General features: G+C 37.8%; 1 protein-coding gene across 2 annotated transcripts; it reads left to right on the top strand.

Annotated features, from left to right (window-relative positions):
* On the top strand, window positions 1–22,692 carry synpo (synaptopodin). 2 transcript variants are annotated; one of them, XM_077247591.1, is made up of 6 exons: window positions 1–99; window positions 376–967; window positions 4,605–4,775; window positions 5,006–5,835; window positions 15,187–17,150; window positions 19,640–22,692. In XM_077247591.1, the coding sequence occupies exons 4-6, from the start codon at window positions 5,640–5,642 to the stop codon at window positions 20,366–20,368; spliced, it is 2,889 nt and encodes a 962-aa protein (XP_077103706.1). In that variant the 5' UTR covers window positions 1–99; window positions 376–967; window positions 4,605–4,775; window positions 5,006–5,639; the 3' UTR covers window positions 20,369–22,692. The 2 variants fall into 2 exon arrangements, with proteins under 2 accessions (XP_077103706.1, XP_077103707.1); XM_077247592.1 differs by lacking the exons at window positions 1–99; window positions 376–967; window positions 4,605–4,775; window positions 5,006–5,835 and adding an exon at window positions 12,489–12,791.
* Window positions 22,693–23,893: the final 1,201 nt, after the last annotated feature.

Below are 23,893 nucleotides of genomic sequence, written 5' to 3'. Positions count from 1 at the left end.
GTACAAGTCACAACCCTGTTTTTGCTGACAAACACCCTTATTCTGTGTACGACCGAGATGGTGGTCTGAATATGTCTAAAGGCCTCAAATAACACCCAGGTATGACATTTCAAAACAGAAGCAAATATTTGATGGATCTACAAAAGAGCTCATAGTTTCACACAAGAACCATTAACTGTTTTTCAACTGTGAGAAAACACTAAGAGATGATATAGATCAGAGCTTAGTTTACACAGTTGCACACAACACTGAGATATCAGAAAGAGATTTTTCGCTAAAATAACCCTTAAACATGTTCTGAAATCTTCCTATAATCTAACCATAGTATGAGCTGCTACAGATACATTGTTTTCCATCTCGCATGTCTTTTCTCAGACAGACGTCCCTGTTGGAAGATCAGTGGGCTTTAGATTCCATCCCTTTGAGACTTTAAGTGTCTTACTTTGCTCCAACATGCAGCTCAAGAATCATCACAAGGGCTCTCCGTGTCTGTGAAACCAATCTTCATGGTCCTTTTGTTTCACTTTATTCTCCTCTTGAGAAAACACTCGGCACTGGTTACTTTTTATAACTCATAGCAATTAGATACAAGCACTCATATAATGTTTTAGTGGATGCATATGCTGCGTACGTTTTATTCCCCAATTCAGAGTAAAAATCTGTGCAGGACTAAGAGCAAAGAGCAAGCACCCGTACTTTAAATATGAAAATATATAATGGTATAATGTGTTCAGTATGCATGCTTGAAGGAAACCATATGAAAAAGGCAGACAAAGAACTCTCTGTGTTCCAACTCCTGCTCGTCCACACCCCCTTTTCCCTTATTTCTGTCTGTGAGAGAAAGAGAGAGAGAGTGAGAACGAGAGCGCAACTGCATATGAGACAGGGGGAGGTGAACACAAGGAGGACCTGAAAAAGGGCTGTACAACTAGCCATCACATACACACCGAAGCACTTGGGAGTACAGGTGAGTCTACCATCAGCTCCAGAGCTTTCATTGACTTTCTCCTGGTGTTTTGTTATCAGTGAAGAGTTTTATCACCTGTTGAATCGCAGACTACATCCTTCAAAAACCTTTAAGTGCATGAGCAGCTGCAACCGGGAGGAATGTTTCCGAAGTTGATCTTTCTAAATATTTGGGTTGAATTAATTGAGGAAGTTAACTTCTTTCTCCTCCTGGTGGAGGGATTCATGCGTTCCCCGTTTGGCTGTCTTTTGTCTTGCCTGTGTGTGGTTTTTGTGATGATAAATTTAAGCAGCGTGCTGTAACAGTAGAATGAATATCCGGTGCTGGAGTTTCTTAGCGACAGTAATGACTTATACATTAGGCAGGGGTTCTGTTTAGCTGAGACTTCATGCTGAGCATCTGTCACTGACCTTTATCTGATCTGAACTTTTACTTGCTGTCTTAATTTGCTAGACTTAAGTCGCAGCTTTTAAATTGTACTAAAGTTTTATCTACTATTTGGATCTGCGAGTTTAGTGCTAGATTTATTTTTTATGCGTTGATAGATCTTTAATGAAGTATATGAGTCATTAAAATTTAATTGAAACACTGATGCAGTATTTGCAGTTTATCACAGAGTACCTGGTTTTATTTTTTGTCTTCTTTCTTAGTGATTCTCTGCATATTTTGCTATTGAACGCACATCCCAATGAGAACCTGCACATCTTATGATTTTAATGGCAAGTTGTTTTCCTGAATAATTTATATATGTGCTTGCTATATACTTAGTACACTTATGAAGCAGGCACCATGTCTCTGAGTCTCATTGAAGTTTATAACTAATGGTGTTTTTGCTGTCTGTCATCAACCTGTGCAAGCCAAGGCATGCTGGCTATCTGCTGAGAATTACTCTCAAAGAATGCCAAATACAGAGTGCAACCCCCAAATTATTTTTCAAGCCACTTACAGGTGCTTCAATAGGCCTATGTACGAAAGAAGCCGAGATGACGTGCAGGTCTCTGCATTGTAGTGTGGCGTACGGTTGAAGGATCCGGCCCTGGAGGGCTGTAATTGATCTGGGAGATTAGAGAGACCTGTCGGGGCCGGGAGGTCTATCAAAACGCTGTGTCAGACACTGTTTCGAACACTATTACTGCTCATATTATGCACTGTAATGGATACAGCCCAAAACACACACAAATACTATCTCCCAGTACCTGTATTCTGTTCCTCAGGACTGATAACGCATGGAATGTGTTGGGTCGAGCTCAGTTTGGTTCATTAGAATGTCAGTATGCCCTCATTGGATGGGAATGAGTCATGAATCAAATGATGGCAAATCATTATAGATACTTTACGTGAGGGAGCCGTACGGGTAGGCTGGTAAGTCAATGGTGTAATGTAAATACTTGGAAAGTGAAATCAAATAAGATAAGCATACTTTGACACTTTAAGAGAGATTAAGATTTATCATTAAGCCGACTTTATTCCCTGCAAATCCTTGAGATTTACCTGCAGCTTTCAACTTTATTTCAATCAGCTTTTAGTCTTCTAGGTGATTTGGTGAGTGAAAGAAATAGTTGATTGCTAATTAGCTGTTAAGTGGATAAGCAACTGTAATGGATTAAATTGAATGTTAAAAATGATAGTCTGAGAGCTTCCCTGATGTAAGTGATGAGACATTTTTAATGTTTTCGAAAATAAATCTTTTATTCTCACCAAGGATGCATTTATTTGATCAGAAATGCAGTAAGAACAATACTATTGTGGGCAAATTATTAAAAATTTTAAAAATTCTATTTTAATATATTTTAAAATTGTATTTATTCCTGTGATGCAAAGCTGAATTTCAGCATCATTACTCCAGTCTTCAGTGTCACATGATCCTTCAGAAATCATTCTGATATGTTGATTTGCTGCTCAAGAAACAATACTTATTATAATCAAAGTTGAAAACAGTTGTGCTGCTTAATATTTCTGTGTAAACTATGACTATTTTTTTCTCTCCAGGATCCAGGAATGAATAGAAAGTTCAAAAGAACAGCATTTATTTGAAATAAAAATATTTTGTAACAACTGTTTTTTGTGTCACTATTGATAATTTCAATGGATCCTTGCTACTGTAAATTAAAGTATTATAAAAGTAATAAGTGTATTGAACAGTGTGTATATATATTTAATATTTTTATTTTAGTCATCAGAGTTTTTTTTTATTATAAGAAAATAGTTTCATAGCTAGTATGAAATCAGATCTGTAAGTCATTTTATCTGCCAGTGTGTAGGCAAAATGTATTAGCCTGTCTGTATCTGTATAGCATTAGTTCCTATAATGTATAACATTAGTATCTACCTATCAAATGTCGGCAGAGGTCACATTACTCAGTGTAATGCATTACAAAACAAAGCAAGTACTCTTTATGTTCCGTCCAAAGCAGAGTAAGGCAGAGAGCTTGTGAGAGGCTTTTGTGGGCGAGAGTGTTTGTGTTGAGTTGATTGTCTTTATTTGAGGAGGATGGCAGGGAGGGCTTGAACAGCGGGTGTCTTCTTTGTAGCCACTTTAAGCCGCCTGTTGGAGTGGGCGTGACATAAACTCCCAAACATAAACGCACAGGGGTCAAGCTAATCACTCCATGACTGCTCATTTGTCATAGGTGTTATTAGTTAAAACAATGTTTGAAAGGGGGTGATGAAGACTAATGGGGTCTTATTACCTCACATGACCCTCGGCCTTGTTGTGGCCTACAGGATGTGAGAGAGACAACACTCAGCTGACAGGGTGATTCAGTGCTATTGAGACTAGACTGTGCAATTTATACAATTGCCAATTAACACACTGTCCTGTTTCAGCATGCATGTCCGAGAGCATGCATAGACTCTATAATTCCTTAATTGACTAAACTGACAGCTGACATTCCATATGGCTTTATGAAACCATATGATAAAATATAGTGACTCAACACTTCAATCTTCATAATCGGAAATAGTTTTTTTATTTTTTATTCTGTGATCATTAATTCACTCTCATGCCATTCCAAAAGTGTATGACTTTCTTTCTTATGTGAAACACAAAATATATTTTCAAGTATTGGTAACCAAACATATATATATATATATATATATATATTTTTTTTTTTTTAAGTCTGTTGCTACATTAGCTTTATAAACTTTATAATTGAATAAATATTCCAATTGGAAATCTGTATATCATTCTCCTTAGCTTTGTGGCACAGATTTCATGTTTTCAGCTTCGAAAAATATTGACCTTCCTTCCTTAACTGGCCGTTTTATAAAGTAAATCTCCTAACTGGGCAGCACCTGTTCCTTTCATTTTCCTGTCTCCTTGATATTAGTCAGGAATAAAATTAGATATGCATTGTTTCAACATGTAGGAAATGCAGTTCATTCCTCCCACTGATTTGACAATGGGTGGGGTGTCATTTTCACAAATGATATCAAGTGCACAGGGCCAGAGGAAATACCCCTCCATTCATTTGGAATTTTTCCTTTATGATGTTTCTCACCTCAACTAGTTCTGATTGAAAATGCTTTATAAGATGTTTAATGTAGTAGGATATCTGGATGTAATTTGTAGGATATTCTTTATTTTTATGAATGTATCATAGTAAACGTTGACTAGTTTGCATCTTATATGTTTCAGGAAGTCGCAGATCACTGACTCCTTAGATCCTGGCAGCAGCGGAGGTTCATCCAGTGGCCTTTCATTTCTATGACACAACTAGAGGCTAAGACATTAATCCCTGTCTGGATATGCCATATACTTGCTCGAGGAGTCTCTCTCAAGCAAATAAACTATATGTCCGCTCTGATGGTGGGTTAGAGATCATATTGCTTGGCTTAAGCGAGATTTGGCGAGAGATTTGATCAGTAATGCAAGGATAAAGAATGAAAACTACAGAAATTATCTGTTTAGAATACAAATATATGGGTTGAGCACAGTAAAGCCTTGTTTGAAAGTTAAGTGATTATAATAGCTGCATTCAGAATGTTTGGATGACCTTTCAGCTGAATGTGTTTTTTCATGTGCTAATGAATCGACAGGAAAGCACCAAGCGCTGCCCTTCATCTTCACATTGTTGAAATGTTTTAAAAGCAGGGGCTACGCGTGCCTTTAAAGAAACAGTCTGTCTCGGAGGGATTGCGATAAACTCAAGGGACGTGTTTTGGTGACTGACTCAAAACGAAAGACAAATATCTGGATAAGAGATCGAAAACAGACGCAAATAGAACAGTGGATAGTCTTCCAGCCTTTGCCGCATTTGCAAAAGAGCAAATCCAAGTTGTGAAATTTTCTTGGCACTTTTCCATGGGAACTGGTCCAGGGTGCATTGAGAAGTACCTCCAGGGAGGTCTTGTTAGAGTTTGAATAATATTGCGTGGATTGAAAGCAAAAGTGCATTCCTCAGCTCATCTCTGTGCGGTAGCGGGTCTACTCTGAAGGATTACCGTGAAGAAAAATGTAGAGCTTTAATTTGACTTTGATCCTGCTTTTGATCTTCACAATTCGGGAAGCATAAAACTGCCAGGGGATCCCAAAACCACCTCATACAAGGCGAACTTACGCCCCAGCTGAGAAAAAGAAAGCTTTTGTCACACCCAGGCAAGTGTGCCGGCTGAGAGGGTGCTGAGCGAAAGAACAGCGTCTCTTGCACAAGGACGGAGCTGCACAGCCGGGATGGAGTGCAAACATGAGCCTGCAAGAAGAGGGGACAGCTGGGGTGGGCCTGCCACTACAACATCCTCTACCCTCGACAAGACTGGAGCAAAGACATCCCTGGAGAGGCACAGTACTAACATCATGGAGAAAGATGACCACTGCGGGGTCAAAGTGAAGCCAGGCTTGACGTCTTGCCAGATGGAGAGGAAAACAAGTAAATATTTTCATCTAGTTTACAACTTTGAATCTAAAGAACAGGATATGCTAATGCTACAGTACACTTGTATCACTTTAGTGTTAAATATTTAAGGAATAATGTACAAAAAAATAGACCCCGGCAGGGTGATCAAGAACCCGGCATGGCTGTTTAATAAATAAATAAATGAATGCAGTTTAAATTATAATATTATTTCAGGGTTTCCCAAACTTAGAGTTGTGAGTTGATGAAAAGCTAAGAGTTAAATCATTAAAGTAAAACCTAAACAAATTAAATCAATTAAATTAAAGCAATTCATATAAACTTTATTTGTTTACCTGAATATCATCACAACCATCACAACCAACGTCAGAAGTGAATGTGTAGTTAAATTATTTAAATATTAACTTAGAATCCAAGGGGAATTCCAAGTAAATATTATAGTTCAAAAGAATTCAGTTGACCAAAAAAGTTTGGGAATCACTATTATATGATAATGTAGCAGCCCTTGGGTCCAAAGAAACAGAGAGCGTTTCGACTGATGCATAAGGTGTCCTTTATTTAGTTCGTCAAACCAGCATGACGCTCAACTTTCACTCCATCACCTTAGCACCGTGAAAACTGTATTGAAAACATACAACAAACATTTCGCACACACTTGTTTCACGGCTACAAACGTCATTACACAAGTAAAACATTCAAGATGACAAACATTAATTATCAGCAAATAAACCATACATGTGTACAAATATTATGAAATATCCATGAATGAGAGCATATCATACCTCGCTGCGCTCACCAAGGAATGCAAACAATATCCATTCCGTCATGAAACGGGCGTCAAGTTCTTTAAATTCATGCATAAAACACGGGATCTCCAGATAAAATACATATAGACTCACTCAAACACAGCTGCCTGCCATTCACACCGCCATCCACCTTTAAATATTCATCTTCCCTTGTGCAAACTACGGTGCCACCAAAGGGACAAATTTCATCGTTACAGGTGCACCACATTTCTGGTCAATCACATACGAATAACATTAAAATACATAAAAAGATAAATATACTTGAATAAGGTACAAACAATTACACAAATATTTTTACCACTAACCCAACCCATACTTCATTTAATTAACAACATACATTAAACTCCAAAGTAGTCCTTTACAGATAATAAAGTGCAAAGACAGACATGAAACTAAAGCTGAAATGTAGGTCAATTATAGTGGTGTCATTTACAGAAAAATTTTACTGCAGAATGTTGTGATTAACCAATCAGAATCAAGTATTCCATAGAGTCACATAATCAAATTTAAATAAATGAGTCAAGACAAAGTTGAAAAGTCGAATGGTTTTACAGGCCCAACATTCAGAGAGACAAACACCATCAGACAAACGCAACTATGCCCTAACTGTTTAGACATCAGCTCTTACTGAACCCTCAATGACACATTTGTTTCCTCACAGCCACAGATGAGCCGTACAGTAATAGCTCTTCTGTTATACCCACTGACCATAATGCTCAAGCTGTGGGAAGTATTATCTGGAAAGAATGCATAATAAGGTTTGCAGATGGCCAGGCAAGTAGGCGGCAGTTCACACCAGTGACTGTGCGACAGAGGGGTTTTACAGCTCTGCTGACGAGAATTCAGAGCAATTTCAGATCGTCCAAAACTGTTTTTTGCAGAATTCAAGAGGTTTCTCTGATGTCACAGTTTTGGAGCGTGTAAAATGGCGAGAGGGGAGGATGTGGAGAGGCTGAGATGGAAGAGCTAATTCTGTCACTTTATATTGGTTTCATTGTTGCTAGGAAGTAAATGTCAGCATTTTCTCTCTTTTTCTTTTATTTCTCTCTCTCTCTCCCTCTCTCTCTCTCTCTCTCTCTCTCTCTGTCTCCTTGTATGGGATTGATGTCTCCACACAGCATCATGATTTGATGAGATGCAGAATGTTATGCTTGTCATTCTTGCATCTCCAGATGCTTATAGCATGAAATTGGAAAATGATACGGTGTGGTTCAAAAGTCTGAGAGCACATAAGGTTTCTATTTCCCCCCATAAAGTTTTAGTGATTACTAAAAATTTAAATAATAAAAATGTTTTTAATTCTACACTATTTCTAGGTCATTAATCAAATAAGCAATTGTGTGAGTTTGAACTTGAACTCCTTTTTACAAACAAAAATGTTCTTCCATTAAAGCATTTTCATTCCATTAAAGCAATATTGTTGGAGAACACGATCATCAGCTTTTACACAAACTTGTGGAGTTCATGCAGTCATTTTTTGTATTAAATTAGAAAAATTAAAAGCATTTTCAATTGGGGTCTTGGACTTTTTGACCCCACTTTATATGATGAATGCTTTTGAATTTATTTGATGAATTTCCCTGTTCTTAACAAATTTTTTATGATTTAGAGCTACGATTGTGGTCATAATTAAGTTTACATAATGTACCCGTTAATTTTAATATATGAATCCCTTTTATGCTCCCTCTTTTTTATTTTCTCAACTTCATTTTTATTATCAAGCTCTTTCTTGCATATACAGTGTTCACATGGTGTACATAACATTTTGTTTAACTTCTATATTCACAGGAAAAAAAATATTCAATAAAACACAACAGAAAAAAAAGCAATATATAAAGAACAATTACATTGGATGGGATCCTAAAATACAAAAGGATACAAAGTAATTCAAAGTAAGACAAAGTATTTCGCCTGTCTAAAGCCAGTACAGAAAAAAAGACTTCTATATCCAAATTATTTACCCCACACCCAGTTCTTCCATTAAAGGTGTCCATATCTCCATAAACTGACTCATTTGGACACTTAAACTATGTGTTGTCTTTTCCATCACATAATTATTTTCTTTCTTTTTTTTAAATTATCGACATTTTGCAGCTTCTGCATGGGACATGTAAACTTATGACAACTTATCACAACTGTAGTTTTTGCAATAATTTAGCAGCATTTCTCTGGATCAAAATGGATCTGTAGATACTATTCTGTGAACAGCCCTAAATAGGGCTGGGAGGAGTCTGTATCAAGTCTGTTTGATATATCAATATGTTTTTAGAAACTATAGAGTGTTGCAGGGATGAGGTCAGAACCCAGAATAGTCATTTGCCACTGGTTCCCTCGAGATTTTCCTATGGGGTTTTATAATGGGGTTTTTTTATTTATGAGTAAAATAAAGCCTGTGGTAAACATAACTTGACGATACTTTAGTGCAGGCTTTATTTAACTCGTAAACTGAAAAACCCATAGGAAAATCTTGAAGGAACCAGTGGCGAATTAGTCTTCCATGTTCTGACATTTTATATCGATATACAGTTTGATATTACAAGAGCATCTGAAAAATAGCAGAGGACACAGAGTGAGCTGTTGAGCGGAAAGTGCAAAAGTCCTAAACATGACACATGCTTTATATTAAGGGCTTCAAAATAACTTGTAAGATATAGTTAACATAAACGGCTTGCCACGTCAGATGCTCTGACTTGTGCTGTTTAAGTGTCACCGACGTTTGCCACTATATATTTAAAACAATAATATCTCAGTAAAAACCTAAAGTAATATTGACAAACTATATATCATTTGAAAGCTTAAATACTCTAGTTTTCATATTTGGTGGCTGTTTAAAAATAAAATTACAGAGGAGCAGTAATTTATCAATTTGCAACAAGAATATTTCATATTCATTAGGATTATTTAGGCCTTTATTTTGAAATAGCAATAAAAATGAGAAATGATGAAAGCTTGGAAACCTCAGTTTGTTTTCATGCCAAGAGTTCAAAAGATAACACCAATTCCATTTTATGAGAAAAAAAGGTCTGAAAATGTTTTAAATATAAAGAAAAATATTATGGATTCTCGATTTGTGATGCGGCTGCGAGCTATAACGGTGGTATAATGTGGTCTTTTTATGCAGTTATTAGAGGTTGAATTCAAATCAAATACAGCCAAACCACCCATACTACTTCTGAATAGGATGTTTACTTCATAAATTGTATGAAAATTATGGAAATACATGGTTCAGATCATTGAAAACATATATGAAAATGGAGGCGCCCTTATATGGGCCGTAATGGGGACATTCTAAAACGCTTAACGTAAAAAACGCTTAACGTGGCTTACTGTACTAAGACAGTGATATTGAAAGACCAAACTCGGTACACATCATATTAATAAACCATACTATGTATAAAAAAATCAGATGAGCCCAGAATATGAACGCAACGCGTTTAATTACACATTAAGCGTTTCCCTCCCATAGAAAACGTGGCTACTAAGGCAGTGATATTAAAAGCCACGTTTAGCGTTTTCTTATAACGGTTTTCTATGGAGAAAATGCTTAACGTGTAATTAAACGCGTTGCGTTCATATTTTGGACTCATCATTTTTTTTATACATACTGGTTTATAAAATGGTTTATTAATATGATGTGTACTGAGTTTGGTCTTTTAATATCACTGTCTTAGTACAGTAAGCCACGTTAAGCGTTTTCTTATAATGGTTTTCTATGGGAAGTAAATGCTTAACGTGTAATTAAACGCATTGCGTTCATATTTTGGACTCATCTTATTTTTTTACACATAGTATGGTTTATTAATATGATGTGTACTGAGTTTGGTCTTTTAATATCACTGTCTTAGTGCAGTACGCCACGTTAAGCGTTTTTCACGTTAAGCGTTTTAGAATGTCCCCAGTAAGGGAGTCTGGTGTTCACCTACTGAAACAGCTGGGTACTGCGCCCGAATAATATCTTACTGAAAACTCATTTTTTGAGATATCAACCTAAAATTTGGAACACAACTTGTTCAGATTTTTGGCTTTAATTTTCTTGCAGTTTTAGAGTAAAATATATTGTGTAATATATATTATTATATAAAATATTAATAATTATATTTTTACATTAAATAATTTCATAAATTTAAACTTATGTAACTTTTTTTGTTTCATTTTTAATAATTTCTACACTTCTACAATAATATGGAAAATGTCTGGAAAAAAACAAGACCAACCATATGTCTATATTCCAAAGCATTCTTGAATTACAACCATTTAAGTTCACAGGTATATTCTCTATCTGAAATTGTTAGAAAGTTATGTAAATATTTCCATTTTACTGCCAGGAGTGGACAAGCCTTATGCCTCAGTCTCAGCCTCAGTCACCATTCACTTTCATTGCATATTTTCCCCATTTAATAAAAGTGAATGGTGACTGAGGCTGTCATTCTGCTTCAGCTTTGGTTTTCCAGAGGAACTCTTCACAGAGGAAAAGTGTTATTTAATCCCATCCTCCAACAGGACAATTACATCCGACAGGGGAATCTGACCTTTGATATACAACCTCAGGCCGCCCAGGTCCCAAAATCCTCAAGCTGTGAGGGAGTTTCCCTCATCTGTCTGAACTAAGAGCCTACATATCACCGGCAGCTCAGTGCCAAGGAAACAGGAACATTCCTTCTTTCCGTCGATTCCTACCACTACTTTTTAGGCTAGAGGGAGTTCTGTCTTTTACTTCATGTTAATAATAAGTTAAGCATGAGTGAAATGAGTCAGGTATGGTTAAGCTAAGCAAGCAAACCTCTGCAGTCTAAACTGAACTCCACCCTTGAGGCTCAGGTGTCCATCCACCCAAGCGAGCGTGTTCGCCGAACGGCTCTCCCCCCTGAAACCCAATCCTCTGAAAGAGCTGACACATTGATTCTATGCATGACACTGCTGAAATGTGGCCACTTAATTTGGCTTGGAACAGAATGTGCAAACTTACATATTCTGTATGATTATTTAGGTGCATCCAAGGCCATAGCAGTCATAACTTGTAAAATTCGGTGCTCATGCCATTTGTATGAACGCTTTTAAATTGTTGCGGCATCCATGGTCTCTGGTAATGAAAACAGCGGTTACCATAAGGGTTAGTTCACGTAAAAAATTTTTTTTTAAATTATTTGTTAGCCTACTAATGTATTTCGAAACCCAGATGATTTTCTTTCGTCTGTAGAACACAAATGGATATATTTCTCAAAAAGTCAGGGACTGACAGCCGCAGTCACCGTTCACTTTCATTGCATATTTTCCTCATTCAATAAAAGTGAATGGTGACTGAGGCAGTCATTCTGCTTTGCTTTGGTTTTGGTTGGGTTTTGTGGTTATGAGGGTTTGGAACAACATAAGGGTGAGTAAATGATGACCGACTTTTCATGTTTATGTGAACTATGCCTTTAAATGGGAAAGGTTTGGCATAGAATGTGAAAACGTACATGCTATATGTGATTATTAGCAACAAAGACACACACACACACACACACACACACATTACGTTTGGGTAAGTGAACACAAAATCTCTTAAAAACGAATTGCATTCAGGCAGGAGTCAACTGAAAGTTTGGACTTTTGTCAGGACAAGAGTATTTTTCATCAAAGTCAGGTTGAGGCAAGTTGTCACGTTTTTAATGATTTAAAAAGAAAATTCACATTATGCTGTCTCATTCTAGAGAGTTTAACCATACGTGTTTAAAAACAACCTACAAAACCACTGCAAGACAAAATATTTTTCGAATTGAACTTTTGGCTCAAAACCTCATAGTTTCTGACTAGCTCTTGTGACAACTACCCCGCGTGACAATATCCGCACTCTCTAGGTCTATTCGGTATGCTGTCTGTTCTGTTTCTTCACTGTTCAATTTGGAGAGTACAAAACCAAAAAACAGATGAAGAAAAGTCAGCCAGGAACGTCACACAGCATAGCCATCATTAAAAAAGCAAAAGGGTAGTAACCTCGTCCAGTGCCCCAGCCTTCCCGCCTCGATGCGCATTTGGAGCTCGCGAGAGATCATCACTCGCAACTACACGAAATCTGATCCAGGCTCGCGCCGCGCTGCTAAAGGGGGAGTGGAGGAAACACATTAGTTAAAATAGAAAAGCTCGCGGAGCAGCAACAAAAAAGAGACTGTATTCAGAGTTATTAAGGTAAGAGAAGTTTAGTTAGACGCGACATATTTGTTGAAGTTTAAAAGCTTTATTTGCGTTAAAAAGGCATAGATTGGTGAAAGGCATGTGCTGAAGTCATGATCAATTTGTTCTGAGGTTTGATTAGATAGATCATTCAAATTATATCATATAAAGTATAGTATACTTTTGCATTAAAGTGGTGACAGGAGAGCAACATTTTCTAATGAATCATGCTGTTTTAAAAGAAAAATCAGATTGGTTGCTTTGGGTTATCTTTAGGCATTAACAAAGTTTACACAAGTGTTTAAATTAAGGTGACAAGTTGCTCAATGGATATGTCAGGCATTGTGTATTTTAACAGTTTGGTTGTACATTTATTTTGTAATCTAAAATGTGTTTCATGTGGTAACATCTAAATTAAAAGGGTTTCATTCTTATATATAAAAATATATAACATGACTTAACTGGATACTTAAACCAACATTTTTTTAATTGTTATTATTATTAACATTACCACGTTTTACTGTTATTTAAAAAGTAGAAAACAGTCAATGAGTCACAGTAACTCATGGTCTGGCTTTGATAATGTGACAGGAAAATGTAATTATTTTAAAAGAAAAAGGAAGAAGTGTAAACGGCGCATCAGATAATTTTATAATTGTCTTATTTAGGTTATGTTTAAAGAAATTACTCTTGAAAGATACATTGGTTGACTGGGGAAACAAAGAAAAGTTGAGTGTTTATTGCTGATTATTGGATTTTGCTCAAGGTTTTTAAATGGGAAATAATTTTAAATAACATAAATATGAATATCTGTAAAGAGGAAAATGGAAAAAAAAATTTTTATCACAGTGCTAGAGGTTGTGTTGCATAGCCTGACTAAATAAGAGGTGTTTTTGCTGGTGGAATGAAAGGCAGATGCACATTATTCACGCTCTATTATAATTTTATTTCATGTGCTATGAAAGCTCATTTGAGTCCAGCAAACATAAAACAAATGGGAAAGATTTAGAACTGTTGCTTTTTTACCACCTTTCTTTATTTATTCCCCCCCCCCCCCCCCTCCCCTCCAAAAAAAATTGTTTGCAAGTTTTGCTGCAAAGTCTGGGGTTGAGTATAAAAGCTGCAAACTACCTCAGGGAAACCTTGAGTGGTTAATTATTCAAAGGTCTATTAGGGAAACAGATTGTGTTTATGTTGCACAGGTTAACCACGCTTATATTAAGTGAGTGAAGCCGTTCTGCCAGTGATGTAATTGTTAACAGTCTGTTTCTCAGGATGTGATGTTCTGGTATAAGATGTTGAGGGTTTGTGTTTTAAAGGTTCTGTTCCTTTCCTGAGGCACTCATTCTTTTGTAGGCAGGATCTTCAAGCACGCTGGTTTTATTTACTGAAAATTTGATGCCACAGTATATCACTGCAGGTCAAAGTTCAAGTATTTAAATGTAGACTTTGTCTTGTAAGTGATGATGGAAAGGCATGAACCTGTCAGGATGTCAGCGTATAAACCGATGACTCCTGTGCCTTAGAGAGATTTCACAAGGCATGCTGCAGTCTCAAGAGGGAATTTTCTCGGCAGTTGCGGAATGCTAAGGGAGGGACTAGAGCCCATGGTGAAGGAAATACTTTCTCCAGCTCGGAATGAGGCTTTTTAGCTCAGTCAATAAACCTTTGCCATTTTCAACAAATAGATTACTGTTTTAACATCCATCTTTGCCAAATTATGGGTAGAACTGCAAATATCAGCATCACGATTTATTTACAGGAGGTTCTTAAAACTATAAATGTGTGAAAACGTTATGCGGTCTACAAAAGTTTGCCTGCAGGGATCGTGAATCACAGCAAACTGTGAAAATAATCATTTTGAACGAAAATCCTTGAACTTTATATGTCAGCATTTCTTTTATAAGTCTGTCTGCAAAAATGACTACAAACTAATATGATTCATCTTTTTAGGTTGACTCATGGAAACTAGAATTACTTGAAAGATATATAATACTCTTGACTTTTAAGATAATTATACTTCCATTTGAGCACATTGCTGCTATAATCGAAACTTATACAGCACCCAAATGATTGTGACAGCAATGGTGAGATCATGAAATAAAATATAAATTAGGTTAATATTTGCCAAATCGTTTGCTGTTACTCTTTCTGATAAAACAGGCCTGTGATATTATATGCATCACCTTTTGTTTGTTAGGCTGAAACAATTAAGTGCATTTTAAAATTGCACTTCCCTCATAAGACTTTGTTGTATGTGCTAAAATTTACATTTATATGCCGAGTTGAGCAACACTTTGCTTGTCTTTGTGAACTGAAAAGATTTGCAGTTGCCATAGCTGTGAATTTATTACATAGGTTAATTTAAATTTTCTCTTGAGTTGATTATTGTTTTATTCTACCATTACAGACCTCAGCAGAAGTGCCAGTTTGTCAGAGAAGGAGCTGAAAGAGGCACGCACCAAGAGTCAGATCATTGCTGCTCAGCTCCAGGCCAATTCCAATTCTAAAGGCGTACAACTTTTCAACCGTCGCAGACAGAGAGTGAACGCTTTCACACTCGTGAGTGTCGGAGGAGGGAGAGCGGAGGCATCTGAGAATGTAATTGATTCATCTTCTGAAAGTCTACAGACATGGGACAAACAGCCCTCGACTGAGGACCAGCACACAGAGTTGAATCACAGGAACCTCAAGACAAGTCTGACGTGGTCGGCTGGAAGAATCCGCAGTACTGGTTGTGACATGGAAGATGCTAGCAAGGTTAAGCGGGAGGATTTAGCAGAGGAAAGTGGCCTAGAAAGACACTTTCTACCCGTCAATGAGAAGGATGAAGAGCTCTCAGAAGACCTTAAAGAGGATGTCAAGGATGAGGTTACTCTTAGAAGTGACAATACCCTTGTTGTTATGGACAGAATTGGTCAGGATGAAACTGAATCCAATGGAGCGCACAATAAAGAAATTGCGAATGGATACAGTATGCAGTGCAATGGAAAAGCAGCCAAGACGGGGACTAAACAGCCCACGATCATAAACAGAACAGCTCGGCCATTTTTCTCCCCGACAACAGCTGGATTCTGTGAAGCTACAAGTCCAGCCATGGAACTCCCTCCAACCCCATCCCATGACTCCACAACACACTTTGAACCACAACCTTCAACTTACCTAATGCAGGCAAAACCTGTTTTCTCTCCACCACCACCTCCACCTTCATATCCAACTCCTCCTCTCCCTAGCTACTCCAGCCCTCCTCCACATGATACAGCCTATGCTCCCTCACCCCAACCTTCTTCCTACTACATCCGCCCATCTGCCCCCAGGCCTACATTTGTCCCTGAACACTTGAGCGAGAAGAGATCCTCAACGCCTATCAAAACGGGTATCCTCGATGAAGGCCAGTCTCGCCGAGCAACCCGTAAGTCAATGTTCACATTTCAGGAGAAGCCAAAAGTGGCTCCGAATCCTGAACTCCTGTCCTTGGTGCAGGGTGCAGATGAAAAGAAGAAGCCGAAACCCCAGCCAGATGCAGCGCAGGAGGAGGAGCTGCTAGCTCTTGGGGCCGAAGCCTCAAACTTCCTGGCCAAGGATGAGGACGTTCACGAGGAAGCTTTGGTGCCACAGTGGGCCTCGAGTTTGAAAAGCTCCAGGACGCGTGACAGGACGGAGCACAAGCCTGAGCACAAGCCTGAGCAAGCCCTGACCAATGCTTCAGGAAAAGGAGCTGAACTGTTTGCCAAACGCCAGGCGAGAATGGAAAGGTACGTCCATGACAGCAAGGAGTTGAGATCTCCCTCTCCTACCATGTCCTTGCCTCCTTCGTGGGTGTATCCATCCAACATGCCTGGTCGAGTAAAGGCCATAGTGAACACCTCCAATATAAGTGTGCAGATTTCAAAGACACTTCAAACTCAGCAGGCCACACAGAAAAAGACTATCCCTGCCAAAACGACAGGACACGCTCCGGCTCCACCACCAGAGATACCCTTGGAGAACGGTTGCACTAAAATCGAGATGGAGCTGTCAAGACATCAGCCGTACCAGCTCAACTCATCCCTTTTCATCTTCAACCCAACGAGAGATCCCTACAGCACTCTTCCCAGAGCTGCCCCAGCTCCTAAACCTGTCATGACAGCCCACTCCTACTCCAGACAATCATCCCTCCCAACAAGCCCATTGCCATCACCGTACAGCCCGTCTACTGCCTATCGCTCAGCCCATTGCTTTTCGCCTCCCATGACGCCTCTCAGTCCCATCACAGCAGGCAGTGTCAGTTCCCCAGTGTCTCCTTTAGCTCCAGGACGTGTGGCTTCACCTCGCTCTTGCGTCCAAGCTCCACGTCCTACGTTCTCTGCCAAAAAAGCTGGTATCACCCCACAGGTGTGGAAACCATCTTCATTATTATAAACCTTTCCATTTCTGCTCTTCTTTGCTTTATGTACTCTTCAGACCAAAGAATATTGGAAGGGAAGAAAAAGGGACATATATTATCTGTCCATTTAGAAGTAACAAAAGAGCAGTAAGGTACAAAAAATAGCTCTACTAGAAACAATAAATCTAGCACTGTTGGTTTCATGCTCAGATCGGTTTGTTTCTTGTTTAATTTTTGAGTTTTGCATGCAGAGGTAATAAACGTCAGGTCTCACACTTACTCTTAAAACTGATTTAAATTGTAATTCATGAACTGGCCAGCAGAGGGCCATAAATTGAAACTAACTTGTTTTCTTTTAATCAAAGACATTGTAATTTAGTGCAGCTGTGTGTTTCAGAACTAGAGTTTATTCAGTTTTGTGCTCATGCCAGATATATTTTAGGCACAAAACCAGTGTGTCTTTTTCCAACGCTTGCCTCCAAGTTTTCAGGTTGGGGCTGGCACAGTCTTAAAAAGCACTTTAGCAGATGGCGCCTTGCCTTTTATGATCTACAATATACAATTTAATATGACTAGGAAGATATGAGGGCCTCAGTACTTCATAGCAAGTCACCTGTGCTGTTCTCTTTCTTAATTAGTCCTGTATGTTCCTCTTTAATTTATAGGTGTAGTTTACAGCTTGCATGCTGTGTGACAATATGTACTTAATGTAGTGCGCATACACTGTTACACTGTAGACCTCTGATTCAACAAAGACATAATTGAGTTTAATGGAGTCAGCTTACTTTATCGCTACACCCAGAATGTGGAATATATTTTTATGCTGGTTGTTTTCAAATGGATTTGTTTTCCTTCTGGCTTAATCTCTTTCAAATGATTTTGTCTACTCTGTTTCATTAAAAAAATGAAGCTCTCCTTTTCTGATCTGTCTCTGGTTTTCATACTATATTATCTTCTTCTCTTGACTAATCTGCTGAATTTCCTGCGTGGATTTCTTGTTCTATTTTCAGCATCTCCAGTTGTTTCACTTTTCAGTGATGAGAATCCCAGGCCAGTCTTCCCAAACAGAGAGTTATTTTATCTATACATTTGCAACAACAAAACAAAGATATGTGTATCAGAGCCTCCGTCGCATGGTGCTCAGACCCAAAATGAAATTAGAAACTTTTTTTAATGCTGACTGAATATGTATGTGCCCTGCACATTCCTGGCCTGCCCCTAAAAATGCACATCTGAGCCATAACATGCCCCTGTGGGCTTGAGCTTTAGGCTAACGGCTTGACCTCTGGCCTCCCTCATGCTTGGAAAAACACATTTGCTGGAGGTGAAAACATACCCAGCAGCCACAACAGTGCAAATGCATATCTCAGTAAAGGTTAGTGGTCTTGGCAGCGTGTATGCAAGCGATCTGGAGATGGCATGATATCCTGGTGTGCTGGGAAACTACTCAGACAAGAATAAACAGCTTGATGTAATCATAGGGTGCATGAGAAGGCCTGATATCAATAACATCACATCTAAAGTTGCATGCAGTGCAGCAAGTGGTGTTTTAGATGTGTTTCAATGCCGTGTTTACAGGTTAATCTTACTCAAACGTGGGCACGGTCCTGGCATGAACAGGTTTTTGAAGAGTTAGTATATTGCTATCGTTGGACCCAGAATTGTTCTGCTGTTGTAATACCTCGAGCATGATGATAGCTTTGTTTCTGTGCACTAACATTCCTCACCATCTGCATTTAAAACAAATGTTTTCCATGAGAAATGAATCATAACATGTTATGGAGGGCTCAACAATAAGGATTGTATGCTGGCCCAGTGTGAGTTTTAGGCTAGTTGACTGAGCTGTCACATGTCTTATTAGATCAGTGCTATATATATATTTGATCATGTACACAAATTTTTATTCCTTCCACAATTTATGCCTTGTTTTCTGTGACATTTGGTTGCGAATTATGCTTGTCAACTTCTTAACCTTGTCAGCTAAATAAAATTATCTAACGTGCTGTCCAGGATTATCTGTCCACTAAAAGTGTGTATGAATTTTATTGGACTTTCCTGTTTAATAATGTCTTGCTATTATATATCTGGCTAGTAGTTTTTTTTAAATATTATATATATATATATATATAATATTTAAAAAAAACTATATAAATATAAATGTTTATTATTTTTAGTTTTTAAATAGATGTATTAAATAAAATGTAAAAATAAATATTAACTTAAGTTATACACTAAAAATATGACTTTTTATATTATAAATGTAAATATAAAAGGATCACTATCATAATTATTAATTGATAAATTACAATTTGATTTAATTCCAGTGAAGATTGTTCGCAAAGCAAGTAGAAATATGAACAATGGAAAGCAGAAAAATTCTTACTCTTGAGCCCTTTTATTATCAATGTTCAGTGTTTTTGTGAGTGTATTTAACAATACAGACTAAATCAAAGTGATGTCTCACCTCTAAAACTAATCTTTTCTAATCTTCTGTCAGATTAAGGAGGAGACATTTACTAGCCCCGGCTCCACCACCCCAACCTCCAGGACGCCCAACATCACTCGACGCTTCACCAGCCCTGAGGTGCTTTCCACTGCTGTCTGGTCCCCCAGCAGCCCTCTAGTGACCTCAACATCATCCAGCCCCATCTACAAGCCCACACCAATCTCCCCCTCCCCCCGACCCATCCACAGGCCCGTCGCGACATGCCCTTCCCCAAGACCCATCCACAAACCCATTGCAACCACTCCAGGTTCCATCTTCAAACCGACCGCCACCTCTCCTTTGTCTCCACCCTGGGAAACCAGGTGCCAGTCCCCGGCCGCCATCCAGGACACCAAAGCCAACCATCGCATTTTGGCCAAAAACATCATCAATGCCGCCAAGCGGAAAAACAGTCCATCTCCCAGGTCGCTGAGCGGACACAGTCTGCCCATTTCCCCGGTGAACGGTGGGATCTTGCCTTATGAACACAAGCCCGCCAGTCCCTTTCAGCCACGGATGCTGGGGGCTCAGTCGCCCACCCTTACCAGTCCGTCACCCACACGCATGATCCACTCTCCGGTGCGTTTGTACAACACTCGTTCGCTGACCGACTCCGACGCCTCGGTCGAGTCTGAGGATTCAGGTCTGCGCTCTCCAGGAGTGCGCAGCTACAACACCTGCCCCCGTGGCTGGACCGGCGGTCTGCAGGTGAAGAGGGGAGGCCTGCTTGAAGATCTGTAGGAAGCACTTAAGGATGATTTATACTTCAGCCTGATTTCGTGGTTGACCAAAGTGTCCGTTATATATTGAATGTAAAAATACAGCATTCTGGATTTGCAGTACATGGCTCAACATCGCATACAGTACACATGTTGACTGTGTGATGGAATCTATCCAAGATAAGAAATACACTATCCTTCAAATGCTTAAAGAAAAGAAAATATATATACTTTTATTCAACAAGACTCCTGAAAAAAATTATCGTGATTTCCACAAAAATATTAGGCAGGAAAACTGTTTTCAGTGATAAAAATAAGAAATGTTTCTTAAGAAACAAAAGTAGCTGAAAATTCTGAATTGGCATCCGATGAATAAATTCGATTTTATAATATATTCAAATAGAAAACAGTTATTTTTAATTGTCATAATATTTCACAATATTACATTTTCTTACTGTAATTTTAATCAAATATATTGGTGAGCATAAGAGCTCTTTACAAAAACAGGAAAATCGTACAAACCCAAACTTTTGAATGGTAGTGTAGATCACCCAAAATTAAAATTCTGTCATAATTTACTCACCCCACTTGTTTACTTAAACCAAAATTACTTTATTTCATGGAAACAAAAAATGAGGTGGTCAACAGAATGTTATATTAAATTGCAGTATTCCAAACCTTCTAAAGCCATCTGACTTATGCTGAAAATGTTCCACTCTATTTCAGATGAAATCATAATAGATCAAATTGCCTGCTTTTATGGTGCACATTGTCATTGCTGGAGCCTGACAGCATCTGTGCACATTCACTTTCATGTTCTTGTTTGTTCCATGGAAGAAAGAAAGATTTGATCAAGGTCATGTGATTTTTCAACAACACAAGGGCGAATAAAAGAGGATTCAATTTTCATTTGAGAGTGAACTGTTCCTCTGTAAAGTCACATCTGAATTAAGGTCTCATCTGCAGCAGTCTGTATTCTAAACAAGAGGGCGTTACATGGACTCAGAAAGGTGTACCAAAGAACTTTGATGCTTATTACCAAAGATAAAAAGTAATGTGCAAGACTTTTCAAAGCAGTATTAGTTATCAACCTCATTTTTAAAAAAAAAATCTACATAAATATAAAAAGGAATTGACCCTTTTGCTTTTTTGTACAGTATGTTTTGACAATGTGTGAGAGTATTGGAATGTGACACTATTCGTAGCTCCGACTCAAGTCGAACTTGGAAGGAGCTGACTGCTTATTGCTGATTGTGTCAGTTTAGATGTAAAGGCAGAACGACACAGCAAGGTTTTTACGGTATAAGAGAGAAGGTAGGAAATTTACTACATTACATATACTATAAATGGAAGATGCTAGTGATTTGAAATCCAATGCGGTTTCCATATTATTAGTGCTGACATACATGCAGAAACAAAATAGGTGGTCTGATGTACAGACAGGGGAGAGGTGAAAATATAAAGCATTAGGAGGTCTGTACAGTGTGATTTCACGTGAAATGTAGGAATAACATGATTGAACTGAATTTCAGTGTTCATTAATGCACCTTGCTTTAGTAGTTAGATTTCAGTTTCCCAAGAGGGCAAAACAGGTGAAGAGAGAATTCTTGCTTAGGTTAACTGGCAGTATATACAGTACAAGTTAATGTTCATATCATTTCAGTATATCACATATAAGGGACTGAAGTAACTCTGGTTTTAGGATGACTGAGTACTCTGATGGTACAGTTAGGAGAGATAGTTGCTTTTTTACACATTTCACAGAAATATATTTCATAACTCACTTGTAAGGTTTATCATATATATAAACACTTCTGTCAGACTGTCTACAGCATGCATTACACTTGATTTCTAACAGCACTCCCTGTATGTGTATTAAAAGGTAATTCACACTACTCAATACCAAAAGTTTGTCTTTCATAGTTATGAAATTACATATTGAAATCTGTCTGAGCTGAATACTAGCACTCATGTAAGGATTAAGTCGCAAGGGTCATGTATGCCAAGTTTAGCCTGCACTCAAATATTGGATCACTGCACATGAGAAAATGATTCTCTGCCTTGGTGCATCTGCAGCTTTTTGAGTATTGGCATATGGAGATTTTTGATTGACATCAGCTGTAAAGTGACTTGGCACCTTTGGTGAGAATAATCTCATCACTTTCAAGAATGCTTTACAGCCCCTGTTTACTTGTGCTATCCTTTCTTTGGATTATGGGTGTTAAGCATTATTCAATTTACATACATTTCCTTTAAGTTTGATATCATGTCTGAATAACCAGCCTCAATATTATCTCTCTCTGTTCAGTTATTTTTAAATTAAGTGAATAAACACAAATAATGTCATCTTGGATAAATGTCTTCATTTCTTGATATCTTTTGACACTGAAAGCACCAACTATAATTTCAAATGTTGGGTCAATCTTGCGATTTCCTCAACATTTTAGAGGGAAAATACATAAGATACTTTATTATGGTGTGATAGGAATATATATATTCTGAACTCTGGTCCTGATAGATATGGCATTTATGGGACATGAAATATTTTACATAAATGAATATCATCATCATTATTATTTTGCCCCAAAATTTAATACAAAAGTCAAAACACAGACAAAACTTGTTGGGCAGTGTAGACAAGCTCTTAGAAATCATATAGGCTTGATCTAGTTTGTGAATCGCACTGGTATAATAGAATAAATTAAAAAAAACATAGTTGGGCCTAATGTTTTTTAAAGAGATCTAGTCAGAAAAGACCCCTGATGCCTTGTCAATACTGCCACCTACAGGACTAAAATGGTAAACTGGTAAGTTAAAAATAAAATATATAATATTAATTAACGCCTAATACAAGCAATTCAATATTAAATGAAATCCTCCAAAATACAATTGATAAAGACCACACATGTACTGACATTATGCACTGTGTATTTTAGTATTCGACTTTAAGATTTTCCTAAGAAAACTAAACAAAACAAAATATTTTTGAGGCTTAAAAAACATTAAATAATAATACATTTTGCATTATATCCTCGGTAACTGCAACATGGTCCTCAGTGACGTCAAGGAACAGTTTGTTCTTTTGTAAAGTCTCCATGATGGTGAATAAAAATGTGAAAATAAATGAATTGTTCATGAGAATATAAATTCTCAGAAGCTGTTTATATTCTGTTTAGATTATTTACTCATATTAACAGGGTAACATGCTTTACATTCTCCAGAGAAACCCACAATGCTGCATTGATGCTGCATAAAAACCTAAGAACTGCTTCAATGGCAGCAATAAACGACGACGAATAACAACAACAACAACCGGAAGTGACAAAATAAAATAACCCCTCGTCTGTCTGTAAATGTAGACTAGGCTACTATATGTGAGTAAGAACCCCCCATCCTTAAGAACAATGTGCATTTACTTTTAAATTGTTACACATTTAGATGGTATAAGTTTAAAATGTGTAGGATGATGATGCATCAGCCAATGTATTATAGTAAATAAATATGTACAATTATTCACTACTGGGGTAAGTTGGCCCCTTGTTTTATA

Source organism: Siphateles boraxobius, unplaced genomic scaffold, assembly GCF_051911475.1.
Source record: "Siphateles boraxobius isolate OS27281-9 unplaced genomic scaffold, OSU_SipBor_1 3, whole genome shotgun sequence".
NCBI lineage: Eukaryota > Metazoa > Chordata > Actinopteri > Cypriniformes > Leuciscidae > Siphateles > Siphateles boraxobius.
This window is presented reverse-complemented; position numbering and strand designations above follow the sequence as displayed.

Coding starts and splice junctions, on each gene's coding strand:
- synpo (XM_077247591.1), top strand. CDS start 5,640: ATGGAGTGCAAACATGAGCCTGCAAGAAGAGGGGACAGCTGGGGTGGG. Junction 5,836..15,186: donor CCAGATGGAGAGGAAAACAA/GTAAATATTTTC, acceptor CTACCATTACAG/ACCTCAGCAGAAGTGCCAGT. Junction 17,151..19,639: donor AAGCTGGTATCACCCCACAG/GTGTGGAAACCA, acceptor ATCTTCTGTCAG/ATTAAGGAGGAGACATTTAC.